General features: G+C 38.3%; 1 protein-coding gene and 1 pseudogene across 1 annotated transcript in view; one reads left to right on the top strand and one right to left on the bottom strand.

The window, feature by feature from the left end:
• The window catches only part of Utp15 (UTP15 small subunit processome component), a 22,014-nt gene extending 5,405 nt beyond the window's left edge, over positions 1-16,609 (top strand). The window contains exons 3-13 of the mRNA XM_008838458.2: positions 495-587; positions 678-862; positions 1,783-1,961; positions 2,723-2,848; positions 4,933-5,068; positions 7,701-7,785; positions 8,574-8,723; positions 9,875-9,976; positions 10,539-10,672; positions 10,847-10,905; positions 14,143-16,609. Coding sequence (XP_008836680.1) covers positions 495-587; positions 678-862; positions 1,783-1,961; positions 2,723-2,848; positions 4,933-5,068; positions 7,701-7,785; positions 8,574-8,723; positions 9,875-9,976; positions 10,539-10,672; positions 10,847-10,905; positions 14,143-14,360 — 1,467 coding nt within the window. The 3' untranslated portion in view covers positions 14,361-16,609. The remainder of the gene's footprint in view (positions 1-494; positions 588-677; positions 863-1,782; positions 1,962-2,722; positions 2,849-4,932; positions 5,069-7,700; positions 7,786-8,573; positions 8,724-9,874; positions 9,977-10,538; positions 10,673-10,846; positions 10,906-14,142) is intronic.
• Positions 16,610-17,496: 887 nt separating this feature from the next.
• Positions 17,497-21,611, bottom strand: part of LOC103738481 — a 51,987-nt pseudogene continuing 47,872 nt past the window's right edge.

Here is a 21,611-nt window from a genome sequence, read left to right as displayed (position 1 = left end):
CCAAAAAACAAAAAAATCTGTCTATTAGTAGTAGACTGGCTCAGTAGATTATGGTATATCTTTATAAAAATGGATGGTAAACCTGTTTGTGTGGAAAAGATAGCTAAGGTGGGTTAGTTTGTGAAAAACAAGGTGTAGAGCTGTCTGCACAGTTTGATTATCTTTAATTCTAAACTCATAGTTAAATGTATGCTGTCATGGGCATAGTTTTTTTCTTGGTGAGGAATGCAGTAAACAGCAACTGAAGAGACAGTGGGGTGGGCTTTCCAGCCATGTTTATTTCCTTTGTGGTAACAGGGATTGTCCAGGTGATTGGCTGTGGACTGCTTTTATTTTGTTCATCCTTTTTCTTTTCCTTTCCCTCATATTTCTATGCAAATACAGCCTACTAACTGCTACTAGGAACAAAAAGAAATGATGTGGAAGAAAATGTGTGATTCTTAAATTCCCTCCCCATTGCAACTCTGTTAATAACTTTGTGTTCTTTCATTAAGACCCCTGTTCAGATTAAAGAATTTGGTGCAGTGTCAAAAGTAGACTTCTCTTCTCAGCCTCCATATAACTATGCAGTCACAGCTTCTTCTAGGGTAAGTGTAAGAGAAAATGTCTGTTTTTATTTTGTATCATTTACTGCTGATCCTGAGCCATCTAGTGAAATACTGGTTTTTATCTTACAGATTCATATTTATGGCCGGTACTCTCAAGAACCTATAAAAACCTTTTCTCGCTTTAAAGACACAGCATACTGTGCTACTTTTCGACAGGATGGTCAGTTGCTTGTCGCTGGCAGTGAAGATGGTGTAGTTCAACTTTTTGATATCGGTGGCAGGGCTCCCCTCAGGCAGTTTGAAGGCCATACAAAGTAAGAGACAGTTTTACCTGTTTTGATTTGTTTTGTTCTGGTGAAATCTCTCTCTAGACTTGGAATAAGCACATAGTAATTCTATGATTATACTTGTATGTACTTTATTTCCTGTTCTAAACAAAGAGCTTAACATGAGTCCCATGGTCCACTTCATGGAATTCATGACCTCTCTGTCCTTGTGTATGATATTTTAGAAAATGCTCACCTAGGAGAGGTGCTATGGCTTTCATTAACTTCTCAGTGAACCTGTGACCCAGTTGAAGACATGAATCCACTAATCTGAAGGTCCCTGCAGTTAAACAATTGCTTTATAGACCTGGACTATCTCAGATCCTCTTTTGTTGAAATCAAATTGGATTTATTTTCTTTGATTTGTGGTATTTGGCCCTTGATAAATTGAATTTTATAATGTTGTTTAGGATTACTAGTGTTGTTGCTGAAATCTGCTGTTGATTTAAAATGTCAGAAGTGTTTTTTATTGTAAACTATCAGGATATTTGTAGCCCCTCATTGAAACACGAATAACAGAAATTCTCCTAACAATTCTTTGTGGCAAGTCTTTCCACGCAGAAACTTTTGAAAGTGCTTTTTGAATTATTTTTTTTAATTAAAGTACCTTTGCTATAACATTTGGAACTTGATTTTCATTAATTATTAACATTCTAGAAAGTATAATTTTAAGGCTGTTACTTAATATTCTTATATTTTCAGACTGGCCTAGGGACAAATACCCATTTTTTTTTTTTTTTTAGTATTTTTTTCATATTTTTTTTTTAACTTAAAAAATGTATTGAGAATTTCATACATGCATATAAGGTATTTTGAGCGACTCCACACCCACTCCCCCCACCAACTCCTCCCTTATCTCTTTTTGGTATTTTTTTGCTTGGTAATGTATTGACCTTTGATCTTTTCAGAGCAGTTCACACAGTAGATTTTACAGCTGACAAATACCATGTGGTCTCTGGGGCTGATGATTATACAGTTAAATTATGGGACATTCCAAATGCTAAAGAAATTCTGACATTCAAAGAACATTCTGATTATGTGAGGTGCGGCTGTGCCAGCAAACTGAACCCAGACCTCTTTGTAACAGGTCAGTGCACTCTTTCTACTTTTATTGCTATGGATCCTTTGGGGATTGGGAAGTTATTATTATTTTTAATAGAGCTGAGGGTATAACAGTGTTAAAGTATTTAACTAAGCCAGGCGTGGTGGCACACGCCTTTACTCCCAGCACTTGGGAGGCTGAGGAAGGTGGATCTCTGTGTGTGCAAGGCCAGTTTGGTCTACACAGCTGAGTTCTAGGTCAGCTGAGACTACAGGGAGACCCTGTCTCAAAAAGACCGAAAAAAAAAAAAAAGAGTATTCAATTAGTATTATGAGGCTTTAGGTTCAATTCCCAGTACCATAAAAAATAAAATGGTTTGATTAAATTCCATTATTTTTTTATTTTCTTTTTCATCTTTTGATAATGGGTTTTCTTGTCCTCTTGAAAGCATCTTAGACTGTCAGACTTCAAAGGACTTGGTACCCTGGGAGCCCCCAGCAGCCATAGCACTTCAGGTGTAGCTCAGTTTTTGTGGGTGCTTATACAGAGCCCCAGGTGATGGAGCTATACAGTTAGGCTCTGTGTAGCATTATATATAGCTTCAGAAACCACCAGGAGTGCAGAAGGTTGGAAGTGCTGTCTTTATGAATATATACTTAAAAAAAACTCATCTCGTGTGAAAATCGCAAAAACTCACTAAAATCTCATCTAATGGTTTTCTTCTTTTAAAATTTTATATGTGAATGCACACAATTTCTGTTCTTTTAAAAAGGAGAATTCACATAGTGTAAATATTGCCATTTCAGGGTCATATGATCATACTGTGAAGATGTTTGATGCCCGAACAAATAAAGATGTTCTCTGTGTAGAACATGGACAGCCCGTGGAGAGTGTCTTGCTTTTCCCCTCTGGAGGCCTTCTGGTGTCTTCAGGTATTGCTTTTCAAAGTAGCTTTCGCCAATATTGTTCATCTCAAATAGATTTGATTTTTTTATCAGTTGTCATTTATAAATTGTTTGTGTTCCCTTGAATTACATACCTGAGTTTTTCTTAAATAGTTGCTAATGGGGCTTGCCAGTATTTGTCATTTACTGACTGCTAACTTGAACTAGCACTGTGCTGTTGTATGCATGTTATCACTGTCCTAGATAAACCTATGAGGTAGTTAACTTTCTTCCTGTTTACAACTATGAAAATAAATAAAAGCTTCAACTAAGCTGGCAAACTGGTGAGTGGCAGGTCTGAAATCCCAGGACTTGAGAGCCTAGATTGTGATTTGTTTTGTTTTGTTTTGTTTTGTGTTTTGAGACAGGATCTCCTTGTATTCCCAGCTGGCCTGGAGCTCACTATGTAGACAAGGTCTGTCTCAGTCTCACAGACATCTGCCTGCCTCAGGCTCTGCCTCCTGAATGGTGGAATTAAAGATGTGTGCCACCATGCCTGGTTAGATTATGTTCTTAAATCTGATCCCAGAGGTCTATTCTATACCCCATCTATTGTGTTTAGCTAAGAGATCTGCAGCAGCTTTGGAAGCATTCTTTTGGGTATAGAATCACACTTTTCTCCTTTCATGTGAAACCCCTAGTAAAACCTTCCTATCCAGCAAACAGCCAGTGTGCTGGAAGAAGAGATAAGAGTTTTAAAAAGGCTTCGGTGCTGGGCTGGAGAGATGGCTGCTCTTGCAGAGGACCAGTGTTCAGTTCCCAGCACCCACATAGCAGCTAACAACCATCTGTACCTCCAGTTCCAGGGGATCTGACACCTTTTCTGGCCTCGAGAGCATTGTACACATGTGGTACACCTACATATATGCAGGCAAAACACTCATACACACACGTACACACAAAGGCCTCAATGCAATTTTCACCAAACTGGAATTAAGAGGGTTTTGTTTCTGATTACCACAGTGCATTTGTATAATCATAGTAGAAATAGATTGACTTTTTCCATTTGTCAGTAAACTGTGTTGATACCAGAAGAACATATGCATGACACTATGTGTAGCTTTACTTGTTTTGTCCTCTTTCCCCAGTACCTGTTTGATTTAAAAATAACTTTATGTCATTGTCAGGCATAATTTTTTTCTTGCCGTTTTGAGGAATGGAAATTAGAACAAGTAGGATAGGAAGAATGGAAATCTGTACATTAATTCTCACTGTGGCATCAGCTAATTGTGTGACCTTGGGTAGTCCCTTAATAGTGCTATGCCCTGAGAAAGCGGTCAGATTAGGTCAGTGATTGCAAACTGTACTCTCTCATAAGCTGCCACATGGGAGTGGGAAGATGGGCACTGTGATTGAGCTCCATCCTGTGCCCCAGACAGGGCAGATAAGAGTGGCATTCTTCCTCCACACACTCATTTTTGTTTTCTTTCATAGGCTTTTGCTTGGCATTTTATTGAAAGAAGATATTGAATTAAAAAAATACTGGGACTGAGTTACCTTTTAAAGATCTTTTGAAAGCCGGGCGTGGTGACGCATGCCTTTAATCCCAGCACTTGGGAGGCAGAGGCAGGTGGATCTTTGTGAGTTCAAGGCCAGCCTGAACATAGTGAGTTCCAGGACAGCAGGGGCTACAGAGAGACCCTATCTCAAAAAGACAAAAAAAAAAAAGATCTCTTGAAGTCTTAGAGTAAAATTACGGGAAAGTTCTTTCGTTTTGTTGGGGTTTGTAAAATTTTTAGGTAGCAAGATCTACATTATTGATTTCCATTACTATATAGTATTTCTTTTAAACAGTGGACTCATAATTTTCTTAAAATATTTTTTTAGTACCTTGTTAATTTTCTGTATACTTAAAATAAGAAATAATACAGTCATATTAGTTTTGTGAGGTAGGAACTGTTGTTACTAGGCACACAGTAAGTGGTGGAGCCAGGTTGTAAACCAGCTGGTCTGCCTCTGGAAGCCCTCACTTAGCTTTCACTTTAGGAAGGTCCAGTGAAGAGTGTTTTTCAGATCTCTAAACTTTGAAATATAAAGGCAGAATATCAAACTAACAGTTATTTCTCTTTCAGGAGGTCGTTATGTTAAAGTCTGGGACATGTTAAAAGGAGGACAGTTGCTCGTGTCTTTGAAAAATCATCACAAGACTGTGACATGTTTGTGTCTGAGCAGCTCTGGACAGAGGCTCCTCTCTGGCTCACTGGATAGGTTAGTGTTTTTAATTTTTCTTGTTCATCATTATTAGTGTTTACTGTTTGAAAAAATGAGTTATTTTAGCAATATTTGTGATAAAATTAAAATTATAATCATTTTCATAGGAGATAACATCTGTTGAGTTGAAAATACTTTTGACCTTTTATAAGCAGCTATATGTAAAACCACTTATTTTCTCCCTGGAAATCATTTATCTATTGCATCAGCTTATGTTTTAGCAAAATTGTTGACCTACTTGAACATTAGTTATTTTAAATCTGTTTCCTATAGTTTTAAAATCACTGAATAGATATTGGACTTTTTATTGTGACTATATAGTCTGGGTTACATTCTTTAAAACCTCATGTGAATATTTCTATACATTAATATGGTATAAATATAATGAGTTATAAGTAGATTTATAGAGGACTTAGGGGCCTAGCTCAGTGTTTGACACATACCATAGTCCAAGTCCTGAGTTCCATCCCCAGCACTGAAAAAAGTCAAATAAATAATCTGGCCGGGCATAGTGGCCCATGCCTTTAATACCCATATATGGGCGGCAGAGGCAGGTGAGTTTCTGTGAGTTCAAGGGCAGCCTATTCTCCGTAGTAAGGTCAAGCCTAGCCAGGGCTATATAATGTGACCCTGTCTCAAAAACCATGTAAGATGTCAGTTTTAAGTATTCTACTTAAAAACATCCACTATGAATCTGCTGCCATGCCACCCCTGCTCTGGGATGGAATGATTAAAAAGCTAAGTGAGGGGCAGCTTGTCTGCAAAGTGGTCATGCTCATGGTAGAGATGAGAGAACTTGATTTTAAACATCTGCTTATAACCAGGCATGGTGGCATACACCTTTAATCTTGGCATTCTGGAGGTAGAGGCAGGTGAATTTCTGTGAATTTAAGGCCGGCCTGTTCTTCATAGTAAGTTCAAGCCTAGCTAGGGCTATATAATGTGACCCTGTCTCAAAAAACATGTAAGATGTCAGTTTTAAGTATTCTACTTGTTGATATTCCAAAACAGTGTTGTTCAGTAAAAATATAATGAAAGTGCTGGGTGTGATGATACACTCCTTTAATCCCATATGCAGATCTCTGTGAGTTCCAGCTAGCCAGGGCTACATAGTATGACCCTATCAAAAAACCCAAGCAAGCAAACAACAACAGATATGTACACACATATATGCATATAAAATGCAAGCTATATAGGGAATTTTAAATGCTTTAGTATCTATATTAAGAGAGGCTAAAATGAAGTTACTTTGGGGGGGTTCTTTTTGAGACAAGGTCTGCCTGTCTAGCCTGGCACTTGCTGTTATATATAGACTAGGCTGGCCTGTATCTCAATGAGACACACAGATCTGCCTGTCTCTGCCTCCTGACTGCTGGGACTAAAGGTGTGTACCACCATGCCCAGTGGTAAAATAACTTGTAATAATAAATTTTATTTGACCCATTATCTCATATAAAAGTAAAATATATAATACATGAAATATCATTTCAACATGTAGTCAGTGTACTTAATAAGACATAGAAATGAGTTTAGATCTAAAATGTACTATCAGCTCAGTTTTATTTTGCACACTTGAAGTGTTGAATAGCCACATGTAGCTAGTACTGGCATAGCTATAGAATTTTCTTTTAAGCATCTATTGGTGATCATTTTATTTCCATTTCTTCCCCACTGTTATGAAAAACTTGTAGTGCTATTGCTATGTAGAAGATGGGGATACTGCTAAATGTTCTAAAATGCACAAAATAGTTGTTGCACCACCCCCCAACATAGGGAGTTTTAACCTAAAATATCAGTTATGCTGGAGTTGAAAAACCCTGTTCTTTTGACCTGTAGTATATGTTCACTGATCCTTTGTTTTTTTCCCAGATTTTGTCTTTGTTCATCTTTTGGTATCTTTCATAAGCTAAAGTAGTCAAAGTCTTTATTCAGATGTGGTTAGTGATGAAATATAGCTAGGTTTTCAAGAAATTCAACGATGAAATACTTTGTAATTAATATTAAATCAATGTTTTTCTTTTTTTTATTATTATTTTTATTTTGTGTATATGTATATTGCTTGCATGTAGGTAAGTGCACCCGTGTCATGCAATGCCCACGGAGGACAGAAGAGACTGTCAGATCCCCTGGAACCACCACCTGTGTGACTCCAACTCCAGGAGGTTTGACAGTATCTTCTGGCCTCAAAAAGACCAAAAAAATATTCTTTATTTTAATTTTGATAACTTTTCCTTGAATTCCCTGCTATGTCCACCCCAGTTCCTACTTACTGTACCTATTCAAGGGATAACTTTTTTTGGTATTTTTTTGAGACAGGGTCTCCATGTAGCCCCAGCTGGCCTGGAACTTATTATGTAGACCAGGCTAGCCTTGAACTCACAGAGATCTGCCTGCCTTCTGAGTGTTGGGATTAAAGGGATGCACCACTATGTCTAGCCAAGTGCATGATTTTTAATGTTCATATATTTAGTTTGCAGAAAACAAGAGCTTTGAATTTTATACTTATGCCCAAGATAACTTTTGAAAAAATACTTAGTTTTATGTGTATGAGTGCTTTACCTGCATGTATGTAAGTACACCATGGGCATGTAACCAAGATGTCTTTTGACCAAACTTTCTTTTTTATTAGGAAAGTCAAAGTATATAGCACAACCTCTTACAAAGTAGTCCACAGTTTTGATTATGCAGCTTCCATCTTGAGTCTTGCACTTTCTGTAAGTACTTGTAGCTCTTTCTAAAGTTGTCACAACTTTCCTTATTAAATAAAAGTAAAATGGAATTTGGGAGGTTTATCTTTGGATTTGAATAGCCACGTTAGCTATTTGGGTTAAGACAGTACTTGAATATGAGCTTCCTCATAACAACTTTGCATGAATTTAGACTTAGATCACATTGGCTACTGTAGTAAGTAAAAGGCTGGACTAGGAAGTTGATAAATCTTGCTTCAGCAAACTCCGGGGTGTTGTAATACTTGAGAAAGGCAGATTGACTCTCTGGCACACATGCACACAGAACAGTGAAGAGGGCAGAAACAGCAGAATGAAAGGGTCTTTTTTCTTGGTAGACTATGCTTTCTGGAATGTGCATTGTCAGATTTCACAAGGAACCACATTTGGCAACAGGATATTTGAATGTGTTATATAGAAGTATCAATTGGGAGAGGAAAAGAAAATTAAATATTGTGAGGGAACAAGCTTATGGAAAGGTGTGCCACTGTGTTGTCCTTTTTTATTTAAGAGAATGCAGAAAATTATTTTCATGACATTATGTAACATTAACATTATTATACAGACTTTACGGCAGTATTTTAAAAGGACCTGTGAGAATAGAGGAAACAAGTGATTTTGTTCTAACATTTGGATAGGTCACTGTTTAGTATCTGTTTGAATGGGACTATGGCTAATAGTACAGTGCAGCAGCCATGGTAGAAATGTTTTGTAAGTAAAGGTACTATGAAGTATTACTTAGAAATGAACTGACTGATTTTTCTGATTACTATTAGCATGAAGATGAGACAATAGTTGTAGGAATGACCAATGGAATAATGAGTGTTAAACACCGAAAATCTGAAACAAAGAAAGAATCTCTTCCAAGGAGAAGGAGGCCTGCATATCGAACCTTTATTAAAGGAAAAAATTACATGAAGCAGCGGGTAATTGTGTATTTCTCATTGTGTTTTAAATGTGACATTTCTTGAGGCTGGAGAGATAGCCCAGTGGTCAAGAGCACTGGATGGTCTTGTAGAGGACCTGGCTTTGATTCCCAGCACCCACATGGCAGCTAACAACTGTCCGTAACTACAGGTCTAGGGGATCTGATGCTGCCTTCTGGCCTCTATGGGCATTGCATGAACGGGTGCAGTTTCATACATGCAAACAAAACACTCAAACACACTAAATAAATAAATTAATTAAATAAATAAATAAATAAATATGTGGCACTTCTTAGGGTAGTTAGTTCCCTTATTGCTTCACTTTACTGCAGAGTATGATTCACATGGTATGTAAGTTTATTTTTCTTTTTGCTCCATCAAAATTGGTTCTAGATTGTTAGATTTGGGACACTGTTAGAAAATAATGGGGAAACAAGGGTGACTTATTTAATGGTCTGAATCATAATGAAATAATACAGTGCTGTATCACCTTCAAAATATTATTTGTCACACACTATCTGATTTGATCATCTAAACAACTCTAGCCAGTGATGTCTCTCTTTGGTGTCTGAGAAGAAAGAGCTGTAAAGAAATTTTGATTGCTCCAAGAGTTTATCAGTGGTGTCCAGAGATATGAGAATTAGATCTTAGTATCTCTGAGCCATTTTTTATTTTTCTTTATACTCAGTCATACTGCCTGCCTAGGGGGAGGGAGGTATGAGAGAAGGAGTAATTTGCCCAGAATAGTGGCACTTGTATACTCGAATTCAAAATCGTAACTGTGAGAATACATTATAATGTGGCAATTGTGCCCTCTAGATTTGGATGTAGGAATATTACTTGTCATGTAGCAGAAAAGCACCCTGATTTTACAATGTACCACTTTATTATGAAAATGTTTATTGTGAACGGAACTTATGAGAGAAGGAGTAATTTGCCCAGAATAGTGGCACTTGTATACTCGAATTCAAAATCGTAACTGTGAGAATACATTATAATGTGGCAATTGTGCCCTCTAGATTTGGATGTAGGAATATTACTTGTCATGTAGCAGAAAAGCACCCTGATTTTACAATGTACCACTTTATTATGAAAATGTTTATTGTGAACGGAACTAGTTTTCTTTCTATACATTTTGCTTTTTCATTCAGGACGACATTATGATCAACAGGCCAACAAAGAAACACCTAGAATTGTATGACAGGGATTTGAAAAGTTTCCGAATCTCAAAGGCTCTTGACAGAGTCCTCGAGGTGAGTTAGGAACATTTTATTTTTATTTTTATTTATTTATTTATTTTTTTGATTCTGTGTGTGGGAGGCTGACTATGGGTGCAGCTGCATATGTGGAAGCCAAAGGTCATTTTTGGGTGTCTGCCTCAATTGTTTTTCATCCATCCTGTTGAGGCAGGATCTCTCACTGAACTGGGTGCTCATTGATTAGCTAGATTGACTGGCCAGTGGACCCCCAGGACCCTCTTGTTTCTGCCTCCCAGGACTGGGATTGTACCTCCACAGCCAGCTAGTGAAGAACATTTGAAAGAATTGTTTCAGTCTCTGGGTGTTGTGCATGCCTCACTTGGAGGGCTGAGGCAGACAGATTTTGAGTTTTGAGGCCAACCTGTGTTGACTTGAGGCCTAACAAGAACCGCTCACAAAAAATGTGGGGAGAGTGTAGGGGGAACCATGTTAGTGGTAAAGTTTGTGATTTACCATGTCTTGGAATTGTAAAGATAGTTGTGGTGAATTTATTGCAACATGATGATTTTCTTTTCCTTGTCTTTTTGGCTCATACTGACTCTGAAAATTTTTCTAGCCTAGTTGTGTAATAAAGACACCTGAGGTCACAGTTTCCATCATAAAAGAACTAAATCGAAGAGGAGTCCTTGCCAATGCTCTTGCAGGCCGAGATGAAAAGGAAATTACCCGTGTTCTTAATTTTTTGATAAGGTATGTTTATGCTGATGACACTTGGATTTCATACCTTAATTCCTTTTGTTACCAATGAGAGACATCTGTTTTTAGTTTGCTCTTTACAGAGAACTAGAGCAACAATTAAATTTGTTTTAGAGATTTTTTTTTTTAGGTTTATAAGTTTCATTAAACAGAAATTTTGCTTTGTAGGAATCTGTCCCAGCCAAGATTTGCCCCTGTTTTAATCAATGCTGCTGAAATAATTATTGGTAAGTAGTTTTTAAGACCTAAAACTCTTACTATGTTTATAAAAGTTGAGGTATTGGGCCGGGTATGTAGCTCAGTGGTAGAATGTTTGCTTAGTATATCTAGGGCCTTGAGTTTGAGCCTCAACACTTAAAAAAATTAAAGAACCTAAAAATATAGAAAACCTAGAAGTATAGGTATAATTTAAAGATATGAGTGTTTTGCTTGCATGTGTTTAACTGCACCTGCATGTGCAGTGCCCACAGAGGCCCGAAGAGGGTATTGAATCCCCTGGAGCTGGAGTTATAGACAATTGCTAGCTGCCATGTGGGTGCTGGGAATCAAACCTGGGGCCTTTGCAAGAGCAGCCAATGCTGTGCTATTAACTGCTAAGCCATCTCCCCAAATTTGTATCTTTTAATTAGAGAAGTATTTGTATTTAAGGTCATTATTAAAGAGTTATGTGCTAATTCTTGGTATTTTGTTGCTTTTTCCCCTTAATTGATTTTTGACTTTTTCCTCCTCTTATTTATCGTAGAGGTTTGCTGGTCTACTGGATTGAAAATGTTTGATTCTTTCCTAATTGTCTTGTTCATCCTTTCAGCATATTTATTCTTATGTTCTTGTGATTGTGCCTTTCTTTTATGTGTGCTGGATTTAAGTATCGTCTTTTTAAAAAATATTTTATTTTTTATTTATGTGTATGAGTATTACATTACATATTGCCTGCATATATGTTAGTGCACCCATGTCATGGGTGGCCCACAGAAGCCAGGAGAGGGCATTGGATCCCCTGGAACTGGAGTTACAGATGATTTTTAGCTGCCATGTAGGTGCTGGGAATTGAATTCCAGGCCTCTGAAAGAGCAGCCAGTGTTCTTCAATACTGTGCCATCTCTCCAGCCCCAAGTGTTTTAATACTTATTCTGTGGTGCTGGTTTGCTTTATTTTGTACTTTCTCCATCCATTTTAAAGGCTGACTTTTGGATGTACTTCTCTTGGTTGGCAGTTATTTACTCTTAGGGCTTAAGTCATTCTGTGCACTTCTTCCTGCAGCCAGGCACCTGATGCTTTGTTTCAGGCTTGCTTTGCTCTCTTCATTGTCTCAGTCATCACTTTTGTGTGTGTGTGTGTGTACATGTTTGTGTGTGTGTATGAATGTGCATACACAAGTAAGCATGCATGAGTAGGTCAGAGGTTGATGTCGGATGTGTTCCTCGCTCACTCTCCTCCTCATTTTGTCAGACAGGGTCTCTCACTGAACCTGCAGCTTACCCATTTAGGAAGACAGGCCAGCAAGCTTGAGGGATCTTCCTGTCTTCACCTTCACAGGGCTGGCATTACAGCTTTTCTTATGTTGGTGATGGGAATCAAACTCAGATTTTACTGCTTGCAAAACAAGCACTTTACCAGTAGCCATTTCCTCAGTCCCTAATAATCACTAATTAAAAAAAAAAATTAGTGAATTTTTGTGTATTTCATACAGAACATCTTAATCATCTTTATACCCCCTTCCTCAGTCCCTAATCATCACTATTTTTTAAAAAAAATTATTGAATTTTTGTGTATTTCATATAGAACATCTTAATCATCTTTATACCTCCTTCCCCATTGGGCCCCTTCCATATACCCATCACTTGAATTCATATATTCTGTCATTTGTGTTAAGGCCTATCAAGTCAAGTTAGTGTCCCCAGATGTCCCTCAGTGCAAGTTCATCCACTGAGGTCTAGTCAGCCTATCTAGAGTCCCTCCCTTTAAGAAAACCACCTCTTCCTCACCTAGCAGTAATCAGCTGTCAATAAAATTGGGGCCTGCTCCCCATTCCACAGTTTCTGTGCTGGGGTTTTGTCTGCTTGCGTTTGCACGGATCTGGTGCATGCTGACACCATTGATATAGGTTCCTATGATATCTAAGGTCTATGACCTCTCCAGCTATGTGTATTTGGCTAAGTTTACAGTACCACACATGAGTTTCCTCCCATTGAGTGGGCATTAAGTCCAATTTGATTATCTCCAAGATAAAAATGCCACTACTTCACCATTGTCATTTGCTGTGCTTGGTCATTACCAGCTTGCATAGTGATCTTAAAGGTATGAAAGCCGCCTTCAGGGGAGGTGGCTTCCAGGTCAGTTCTAGCTCCATTGCTCCAAATCCTGTGTCCAGAGTATGTTCCGTCTTCGGCAATAGGGTCTTATCTTCAAGTTCTGGGAGGCAGTCAAGGGCTGTGGCAATAGCCTGTATAATTTGGGGAATTTCTTGGACTATCCTGGTCAACCACTAAAAGGAAGGTTTCTCCTGTCTGGCACTGTTTCTTGTTATGTAGTCTTCAGCTATATACATGGACTCATGTAAAGATATTGTGCGTGTGATTCTTCAGTAAGTTTTTGGATTAATATGATTCCCTCTGGTTTTTTATACTGGCTAGGCACTATTCATCTCTCCTCTTTCTCTCCCTGTCTTATTCTCCCTCCCTGCCCTTCCCATTTAAAGTTTCCCCATTTCTTCTCCCTTGATAATTTCTGTATGCTGTGGTCCTACCTCTCTTGAGCTCCTTCTTCCCCTTTATCCCCTTAATTCCTTGTATAGCCCTCCCACTCCCCTCTCATTTAACTACCCCCATTTTACACGTTTCTCTTTTAGTAACACCTGTTTCTTACTTCTCTCTCTCTCTTGGGTTTAATCTTTCCTTTTACCTCTCAGGTTCTTTTCCATTTTCCTGGTTTCTGCAGTTACATCAGGATATATACTCACATGTAAGGATTTGGTGCTAGGATCCATATACTAGGAAGAACATATGTCATTTGTTTGTCTGAGTCGGTTACTTCATTTAGTATAACAGTTTCTAGTTCCATCCATTTACCTGCAAATTTCATTTCATCTTTGTTTACGGCTGAGTAGAACTCCATTGTGTAAATGTGCTACATTTTCATTATCCACTCATCAGTTGAGGGGCGTTTAGGTTGCTTCCACCACACAGAGGCCAGATCAGGTAGTCTCAGGCAGTTCCCTGTGGTTATCATCATCACTAATTTTTAACATGAAATTGGAATTAAAACCTTTCTGCCATATATTTTGTACAATTCGTTTTAAAATGCGTTTATTCAGATGGATTCATATGCTTTTGATAAATCACAAATTAATTATAAAATAATAATTGGTATTCAGTGTCTTATGTTTAGTATCATACTTTAAAATGCTGATTTTCACTTATGTGTAGCAAAATGTTTTTAGCTAATGGATTTTTCTTTCTTTTTAGATATATATCTGCCTGTGATTGGCCAGTCACCAGTAGTTGATAAAAAGTTTTTAGTACTTCAAGGACTTGTAGAAAAAGAGATTGATTACCAAAGAGAACTCCTGGAAACTTTGGGGATGATGGATATGCTTTTTGCTACCATGACGAGGAATGAAAGCACTTCTATGCTAGAACGTGTCCCTGCCAAGTGTCTAGAGACCAAGAAGACAGAATCATAGTGTTTGCTAACTAGGAATCGACTCTATCAACTATTGGAAAGAAAATATCTTCAATACATTCAAAACAATAAATTACAGAAGCAGTTCTATGGAAGAAACTGGAATAAATTATGATTGGAAAATAAGTACCTATTAAGACATGGTTTTCCATGTATTAATTTGATTTATAACATCTTCAGCTGGAAGATCTTAGTTGTCTGGTTGCAGTGTCTGATACCATGGATGAGTTGATACTGTTTTTATACAGCAAAACTCAACTGACTGTGGGGAATCAGCTAGCCCTCTGGAGAGGGTTCCAGTTGGATCCTGCCAAAGGAACAGACCTTGTTTTTTGTTCATTTTCTACTTCTAACCTGGAAAATAATAAGCTCAAATGGCAACAAAACTTCCTTCACTGCACTCTGCTCCGTGTCCTTGGGATTCTGGGCGTCTGTAGCTTGCTGTCCTTTTCCTTCGTATCATTGCAGTCTTGAATCACATGTTCTCCTTGGCTGGCCATGGACTGTGTCCTGTAAGAGTGGCAAATCACTGAGTAGCTCTGAAGAATTGATTCTGGAGACGTTTTAGAGTGTGATAAGGGTTGGTACCTGAAAATTGGGTTCTTCATCTAATGTTTTTCTTTAATCTTGCCTATCCATATGAACAAAGTCTACAGCTAGATCGTATTGGACCAGTCATTTTCCCCCTTCCCTTCAGTGTTGCAACCCTTCTGCCAATTTTTCACCTTACTTTAGGCGAGGGGAATGATAGAATTTGTCAGTTCTCTTATAATAATGGCCTTTCACCCTGTGCTTATCTTGTATGATAGCCCTCTGCTATTTTCTTATCTGTACTAGATTTCCTTTTCTCTGTGCTTTATCTTCTGGTTCAGAACCCCAAACCAGAGCGGCTTGCTTTGAAAAATTGTGTTTTTGAAACCGCGCTGTAAATTACCTTTGTTTTATAAAAAGATTCTTATTTTCTTCTTAGTTTTCTGAGGTGTGTCAATTCCTGTTGGACAGTTGGTGGCTAGTGACTCCCAGCACATTGATTCCACAGCTGCTACCTCTCCCACTTCCTTCAGTTACTCTGCTTGATGTATCCAGTAATGATGTCTTGAGCTAAACACATCCTTGAGGGAAGATTTTTGTAATGAGGTCTTCGCTCTTTCAGTTTTGTCAGTTTAGATTTTCTTCAAGCAGAAGGAAGAGGGATACTTATGTGTTAGTAAGTGCCTATGTTCAAAAACAGGATGTAGTTTCCCTTTTACAGGTTGATCAGTATAAGCAGTTGTGCAGCACAGTAGCTTGTGATAAACCAGAAGTTTGCTGCTTTGAATAGTTATGAGGTTAGTCAAGATGAGAGGCTATGATTCTAGGTTAAGAAGGGTTACTTTATTTAAATAAAACTTGTATTTAAAAAACATCAGGTATGGTGGCAGACATGGGCAGGTGGATCTCTCTGAGTTCAAGAGCAGCCTGGTCTACATAGTGAGTTCCAGGCCAGCTGGGTCTACAGGGAGACCCTGTCTCAAAAAGACCGAAAAAAAAAAAAAAAAAAACCTTCAGAAGTGTGCTGTTGATAATTAGCATTAGAGGTTAGAATTCTACCTAAACCTTTAGCTGCTGTCTCCTGTGTGTTTCTTGGATTATTCATTTGATTCTCACCACAATGATCCAAGGTTGGAATTACACTCACTGAGTTTGGATTAGTTGGTTGAATACGCTCAGGTCCCTAAGCTTGAGTTCCTTATCTTCCAACACTGGTCTGGCCTGCTGTGGCCATAACTGTTCATTCCCTTTAATAAGACTTCACTGAGTGCCGCAGCTCCTGAATACAATTTGTAGTAATTAGAAAATCTTAAAAGGATTAGGAACTATTTCCTATAGCCATCAATATAATTATTTAAGTTCAGGAGTCATTTTCCTATTAATTGAGGCTATTTGCTGTGTCTTAACAGAAAATCCCATATAGATTTTTAGACTTGTGCTTTTATTTAAGAGTTTACTATGGCTGCAAAAATACTGAAATGTTCCAGAGAGCTTTGTCATTTATGTTTAATTTATTATGTTTATTCTGAGTTAAACATTTGGGAAGGTTTTGTTTGTTGAGTCAAGCAAAGTACCGTTTAAAAGAAAGTCAGATTTCTTAAACAACTGTGCTATTAAGTTGCTCAAAGGAGTTGATGTCAAATGGGACTGGTAGAAAATTTGTTCAACTTTAATGAGTTTTTCTAAACATTAATTAGATTATTAAACTGTAGTAGTTTTCTCAGTAGAAGTTTTAATGTGTCTAACCAGTGACTGTGAATAGTTTTCTCCATGAACAGTATGCCCTTTGAGACTCTAAAAAAACATTTGCTGGGGAGGTAGGTTATAATACCTGTTCTCTTGGCTGCAGTTTTCTGGGCCGGGGTAGTATACCTGACTTAGGCTATATCTACAAATTTGGACTTAAAATAAAATTATTTGTCTAGAAAAATGTGAAAATGTGAGGGTGTGGGAATCCTGTGTTTGGTTGGGTCTTTTTTTTTTTTTTTTAGAAAAGAATTTAAGTGAATTTATAACTAGAAATATTTAAATATTACCAAGTATTGGAAAACATGTTTATGGTACAGAGGAACCCCCAAAGTATACTCTAGGAGATACATAGAGTCAATGACAATCTTCCTCTTTTTCCTTTATCCTGAGGAAAAGCTAGTGAGCTTCAGCTTTAATTTTTTAAGTTAAAAAAATGAACATTTTTACATATATACTAAAAGTTTTATTGTTAAATGCCTAAGTTTTTAAGTCACTAGGTTTTGATAGGTAAAGTAGGTGATGGATGAATCCAGTTGATCAGGAGAAAGCACCAGGACACAGATAAAACTCCAGCGGAATAGAGTTTATTAGCAAGGGAACACATGGGACAGATTCCCTTCTGGGCAGGGAAAATGTCTGACCCAGGTCGTGAGCTGGGGTCTTTTATAGGGGGAGGCTTCGGGAGTGGGGGTTGCAGAAGGCTGGAAGATGTATTTTTTAAAGGTTAGGTGGGCAGACTTTTAAAACCTGCCCCCTTTGGAGATCAAAGGGGAAGCCTGCTGTGTTGGCCAAACAATGGAGAAAAGTCTGCTTCTCTTGACTTCAAAGACCAGGGTGCTTATTAATTCGGTTCCCTTTTCTCAGGGGCTTTCGAGGTCTGTGAGGCCCTGTTGGTGAGGGGCGGGGCCATCTGAACCTTAACAGATTTCCTAGTGACTTCAATGGAATCAGCAGTCATTGATCTAACCCCACCTCCAAGACTGGACCGTTGACACAATTTGACAGGCTTGACACCATGAGTGACACCAACACTGTCCCACAGTGTTCACTGGCTGAATTTGGGGTGATGGTTGACCATGAGGTTGTATACATGGATTTTCCTCTGTTTTATTTCATTGCTTAACAACTGCCCACTGGAAGGTGCTAATGAGCTACAAACTGGAAGTGAGTTTGGGGCGTCTTTCCAAAGATTCTGAGACTTTGGTTGGATTTTTAAGCTGCTTGAAGAACTGTCTCTTTCTGATCCATTTAATTTTGTATTTTCAGTTCTAGATGCCCATTTTAGTTCTTCAGAAAGCATCTCGCCTGGATTCAGGGATCCATCTCCAGCATCATGGTATTCTGATGCTAGCTGCCACTGGACTGCTTCCTGTTTGGGCTGGTGAAGTTTCTTCTTAAGATCTCTGCTGGTTTTCTTATAGAAATAAAGATCTTTTTCCAACTGTTAGATTTTATCTTCATATGTTTTTAAAGTTTCTATAATGTCTTCTCCATCTTGCTCTTTGAAATGATATAACAGCAACTGCATCTTTTGTTCACGTTCCTTTTGCTGGAGGATCAGTCTCCTGTCACACTGCAATTTCAGATGCTCCAGTGCAGATTCTAATTCACGAACCCTTATCTCGTTTTAGAACCTTCAGTTTCATCTCTTTACTCTGTAATTGTTTACGCTCAGCTTCTCTCAAATTAACCACCTTATTGAAATATTTGAAAAGAACAGCTCTAATCTCAACAAGGTTCGGGCAAACTAATTTCTCCAAAATATTTGCTTCACTCAGAGAGATTCTGGAATGATGCTCTGAGTTCTGATGACTCTGGATACTTTCATTCTTGTATTCAATTGCAGTTTCCAAAGCTTCAATCCTCTCTTCAAGTTGGAACAGAAGATGTTCTTCTTTGGGTGACAGCACTCCCATTTTTAAGGTTTTCATCTACACTGGTTCTTTGTCTCTGGAGCTGATTCCTTCCTTTTTGGAGAGCTTGAACTTGTCCTGAATCTTTACTTTCTCATCACTTGTGCTGCTCTCAAGCTGCAAACTTAGACAACGCTTGGTCCAACAAGTTCAGACGAGCTGGTATTTTCAAACTATCTGTGTTTAAGGCCTGACTAAATCTCAATTCCTTGTTTTCTAGCTGGCTCTTCTTGTAGCAGGGCTTCCTTCTTAGAAATTATAGTTTCCTGTTGCTTTAAGTCATCTCCCAGCATCTCTAATTCTTGGTGTTGGTTCAGAACTTTCTCTACTTCATCTAACCATTTCTTTTGCTCATCCAATTTCTGGAGGTGGTCTACACTCTATAAGGACCTTTTCTTTTCAAGTTGAACACATCAAGGTCCTCAGCTTTCCATTTTCAACCTTCTTGTTCTGTTTTTTTAACTGTAGCTCTTTGATTTTTTTGTTGATCCCTCTTAATTTCTGCATCTAGTTGCTTTTTTCTTGTTTTCTTCTCGAAGTCTTTTTGCAGCTGTACTTTCTGATATTTCAAGTGATCCACATTTTGCTGTAGTTCATTGGCACGTTTCTCATTTTGGGTTGACAGTGATGCCAATTTCTTACTGTCTTGTTGCTTCTTTTCTAAGACCTGAACTCTCAGCTTTGCTGCATCCATCTTTTTATGGAACTCTTTCTGTAATTTTACCTTCAAAGCAACATCAGAAAGATCTTTGTTTTCCCGTTCTTATAGCTGCTTCTGTGTTTCAGTTAGTTGTACTTTTGCCTGTTCTGCTTCATGTTGCAGTTTTTTTACTTTCAAAGAATACTGTCTACTTACAGACTTGGCATTGTTACCTGTTTTTATTAACTCTTTAATCAGTTCTTCCTTCATCCTGTTGTTCATTGTAAGTTCTCTCATTTTCTGTTTAGCTTTATTAAGTATGAGTTCTGAAGTCCTTAATTTTTGAAAATTTGACTCTTGACTGTCCTGGAGACATTCCATCTTCAAATTTTCATTCCTCAAATACGATTTTTGTGTTTCATCTTGAGTATCATTCAACTCAACAAAAGAGCAAACAGAACCTAGTTTCTTAATCCATGAGCGACTTCGACACCTAATTCTAGATTTCTCCTGGCCTTCTGATTACTCATCATCACTGTTATCCGAAAACTGGCAGTGGAGAACTTCATCTTGTTCTTCTAAGTGACCCAACAGCATTTGACTTTGTGTTCGAAACCCAGCCAATATTTGATCCAGAGAGTATGTAGGAGTACTTGAGAAGACCTTGAAATCTTGTCTGGATGGGACATAAATGTAATGTCCCAGATGAGTATCAAATGGTACAGCATATGGTCTCTTTTCAGGAATCCTGATATCAGGCCCATCTCCACAATTTTCCTTAGTTGAAGATGTCATCGACAGGTTAAGTTTTGTTACTTCTTCATTCAGCTGATCCACAAAAAACTGCTCTTCTGTTACAGCTTCATTCTGCTATTTCTTAAGTTCTCTCTTCATCTGGAGAACTGCAACATGCTCTGGTCCTTCTTCCAGGTGTCCAGGACCCTGTTTTCCTGGGCATGAGATGTGGACAGTCTTCCTGACCTCTTGAGTCATGTTGAACCATTCTTGTAGTCTGTACTGCTGCTTCTCGTTTAGTCTGACAGGATCTTTTAAGTCTACCAGGAAAGTAAAAGCTTCCTCTATACCATTTTGGTAGCCTAGACATTCCCCTTGGAGCTGAGCTACCTGTTCCTCAAGAGACTAGATCCTATTTTGATCAGGAGTGCCCTCTGAAGGGACCTGGCTAGTTTGGCTGACAGTAGCCCGAGGACTCTGCAAAGCTTCTTGAAGCAACTAAATTTCAAATTTCATTTCATCCATTTGATCTGACTCGGGGCTGAAGTTTAAAGTAGGTTTGTTTCTAATGTTCCGTGCTCTGTTAGCATATTTGAGAGAATTTAAGGACTCATCAAAATCCGAGGAGGATGGGCTGACACGTGATCATGACAGTCTTGGCACTGCCTCCCAGGGAATCTTTCAGAAGCCGAGTAATTTTAGCATCCCTATATGGAATATGTGAGCTCTTCCTGAGTGGGTCCCCAAGGGCACTTACTATGTTTCCTAAAGCAAGTAACCCACTGTTGATCTGAATGGACTCTGAACCATTTACCCGTTTTCCCTGTTTTAGTCACTCTTCTGATCCAGCCAAATCCACAAAATGGAATTTGGAGACAATGTGCCGACGTGAATACCACTCTCCACCTTCAGGTGCCTCTGCATTTTTCTCAACTTGACAGACATTTATTGTAAAAATTGCATGTGATCTACTGGAGTATTCATCTGGGTGGTGCTTGTATGTCTGGCCGCATTCCTTACCTCCAGAAGACTCATCACTTCATCCATGATCTCTACTTGGCATTCCTTGGCCCCAACAGTCACTGTATTTCCTTTTTCCTCTTCTCTGAAATAAAGCTCCTTCATGGAAGTCTCCAATTCTAGAAGATCTCTTAGGTCTTCCTTGTATACTTGTATATATGACACATTTATATTAAAGTCAATGCTAGGATTTTCAGAGATGCTTTGAAATATTTCTTGGCTAGCTCGAGGAGTGTGATACCCTTTTGACCATCCACAAGTGAAGCAGCATGGCCTTCTCCAATGGTGTATGTCTTCCCAGATCCAGTTTGTCCATAGGCAAAAACAGTTGGATTATAGCCCTCAGTGAGTGACAACACTAGGGGCTTTATACGTGCATTATAAACTTCATCTTGAGTGGAATTTTTGCCAAAAACAAGAAAAAGCTATTTCCAGAGAGAGCGATATGTATGTTGAAAGAAAATAGACAGTGACTGTCCTGCCTCATTAGATAGAATAGAGGAAACTATCTTAGTTCTGGATGACTCTCTCCCCATTACCCTCCCTATACTTCTCCCAGTAAGCAGTCCATGAAGTTCTTTTAGATCCCTCAAAATAAGTTTTTTTTTGTTTGTCTGTTTGTTTTGTTTTGTTTTTTGCTTAGGTGAGTGTGAGAGTGCACATT

This window comes from Nannospalax galili, unplaced genomic scaffold (assembly GCF_000622305.1).
Source record: "Nannospalax galili isolate Female #2095 unplaced genomic scaffold, S.galili_v1.0 scaffold898, whole genome shotgun sequence".
NCBI classification, from domain to species: Eukaryota; Metazoa; Chordata; class Mammalia; order Rodentia; family Spalacidae; genus Nannospalax; species Nannospalax galili.
This window is presented reverse-complemented; position numbering and strand designations above follow the sequence as displayed.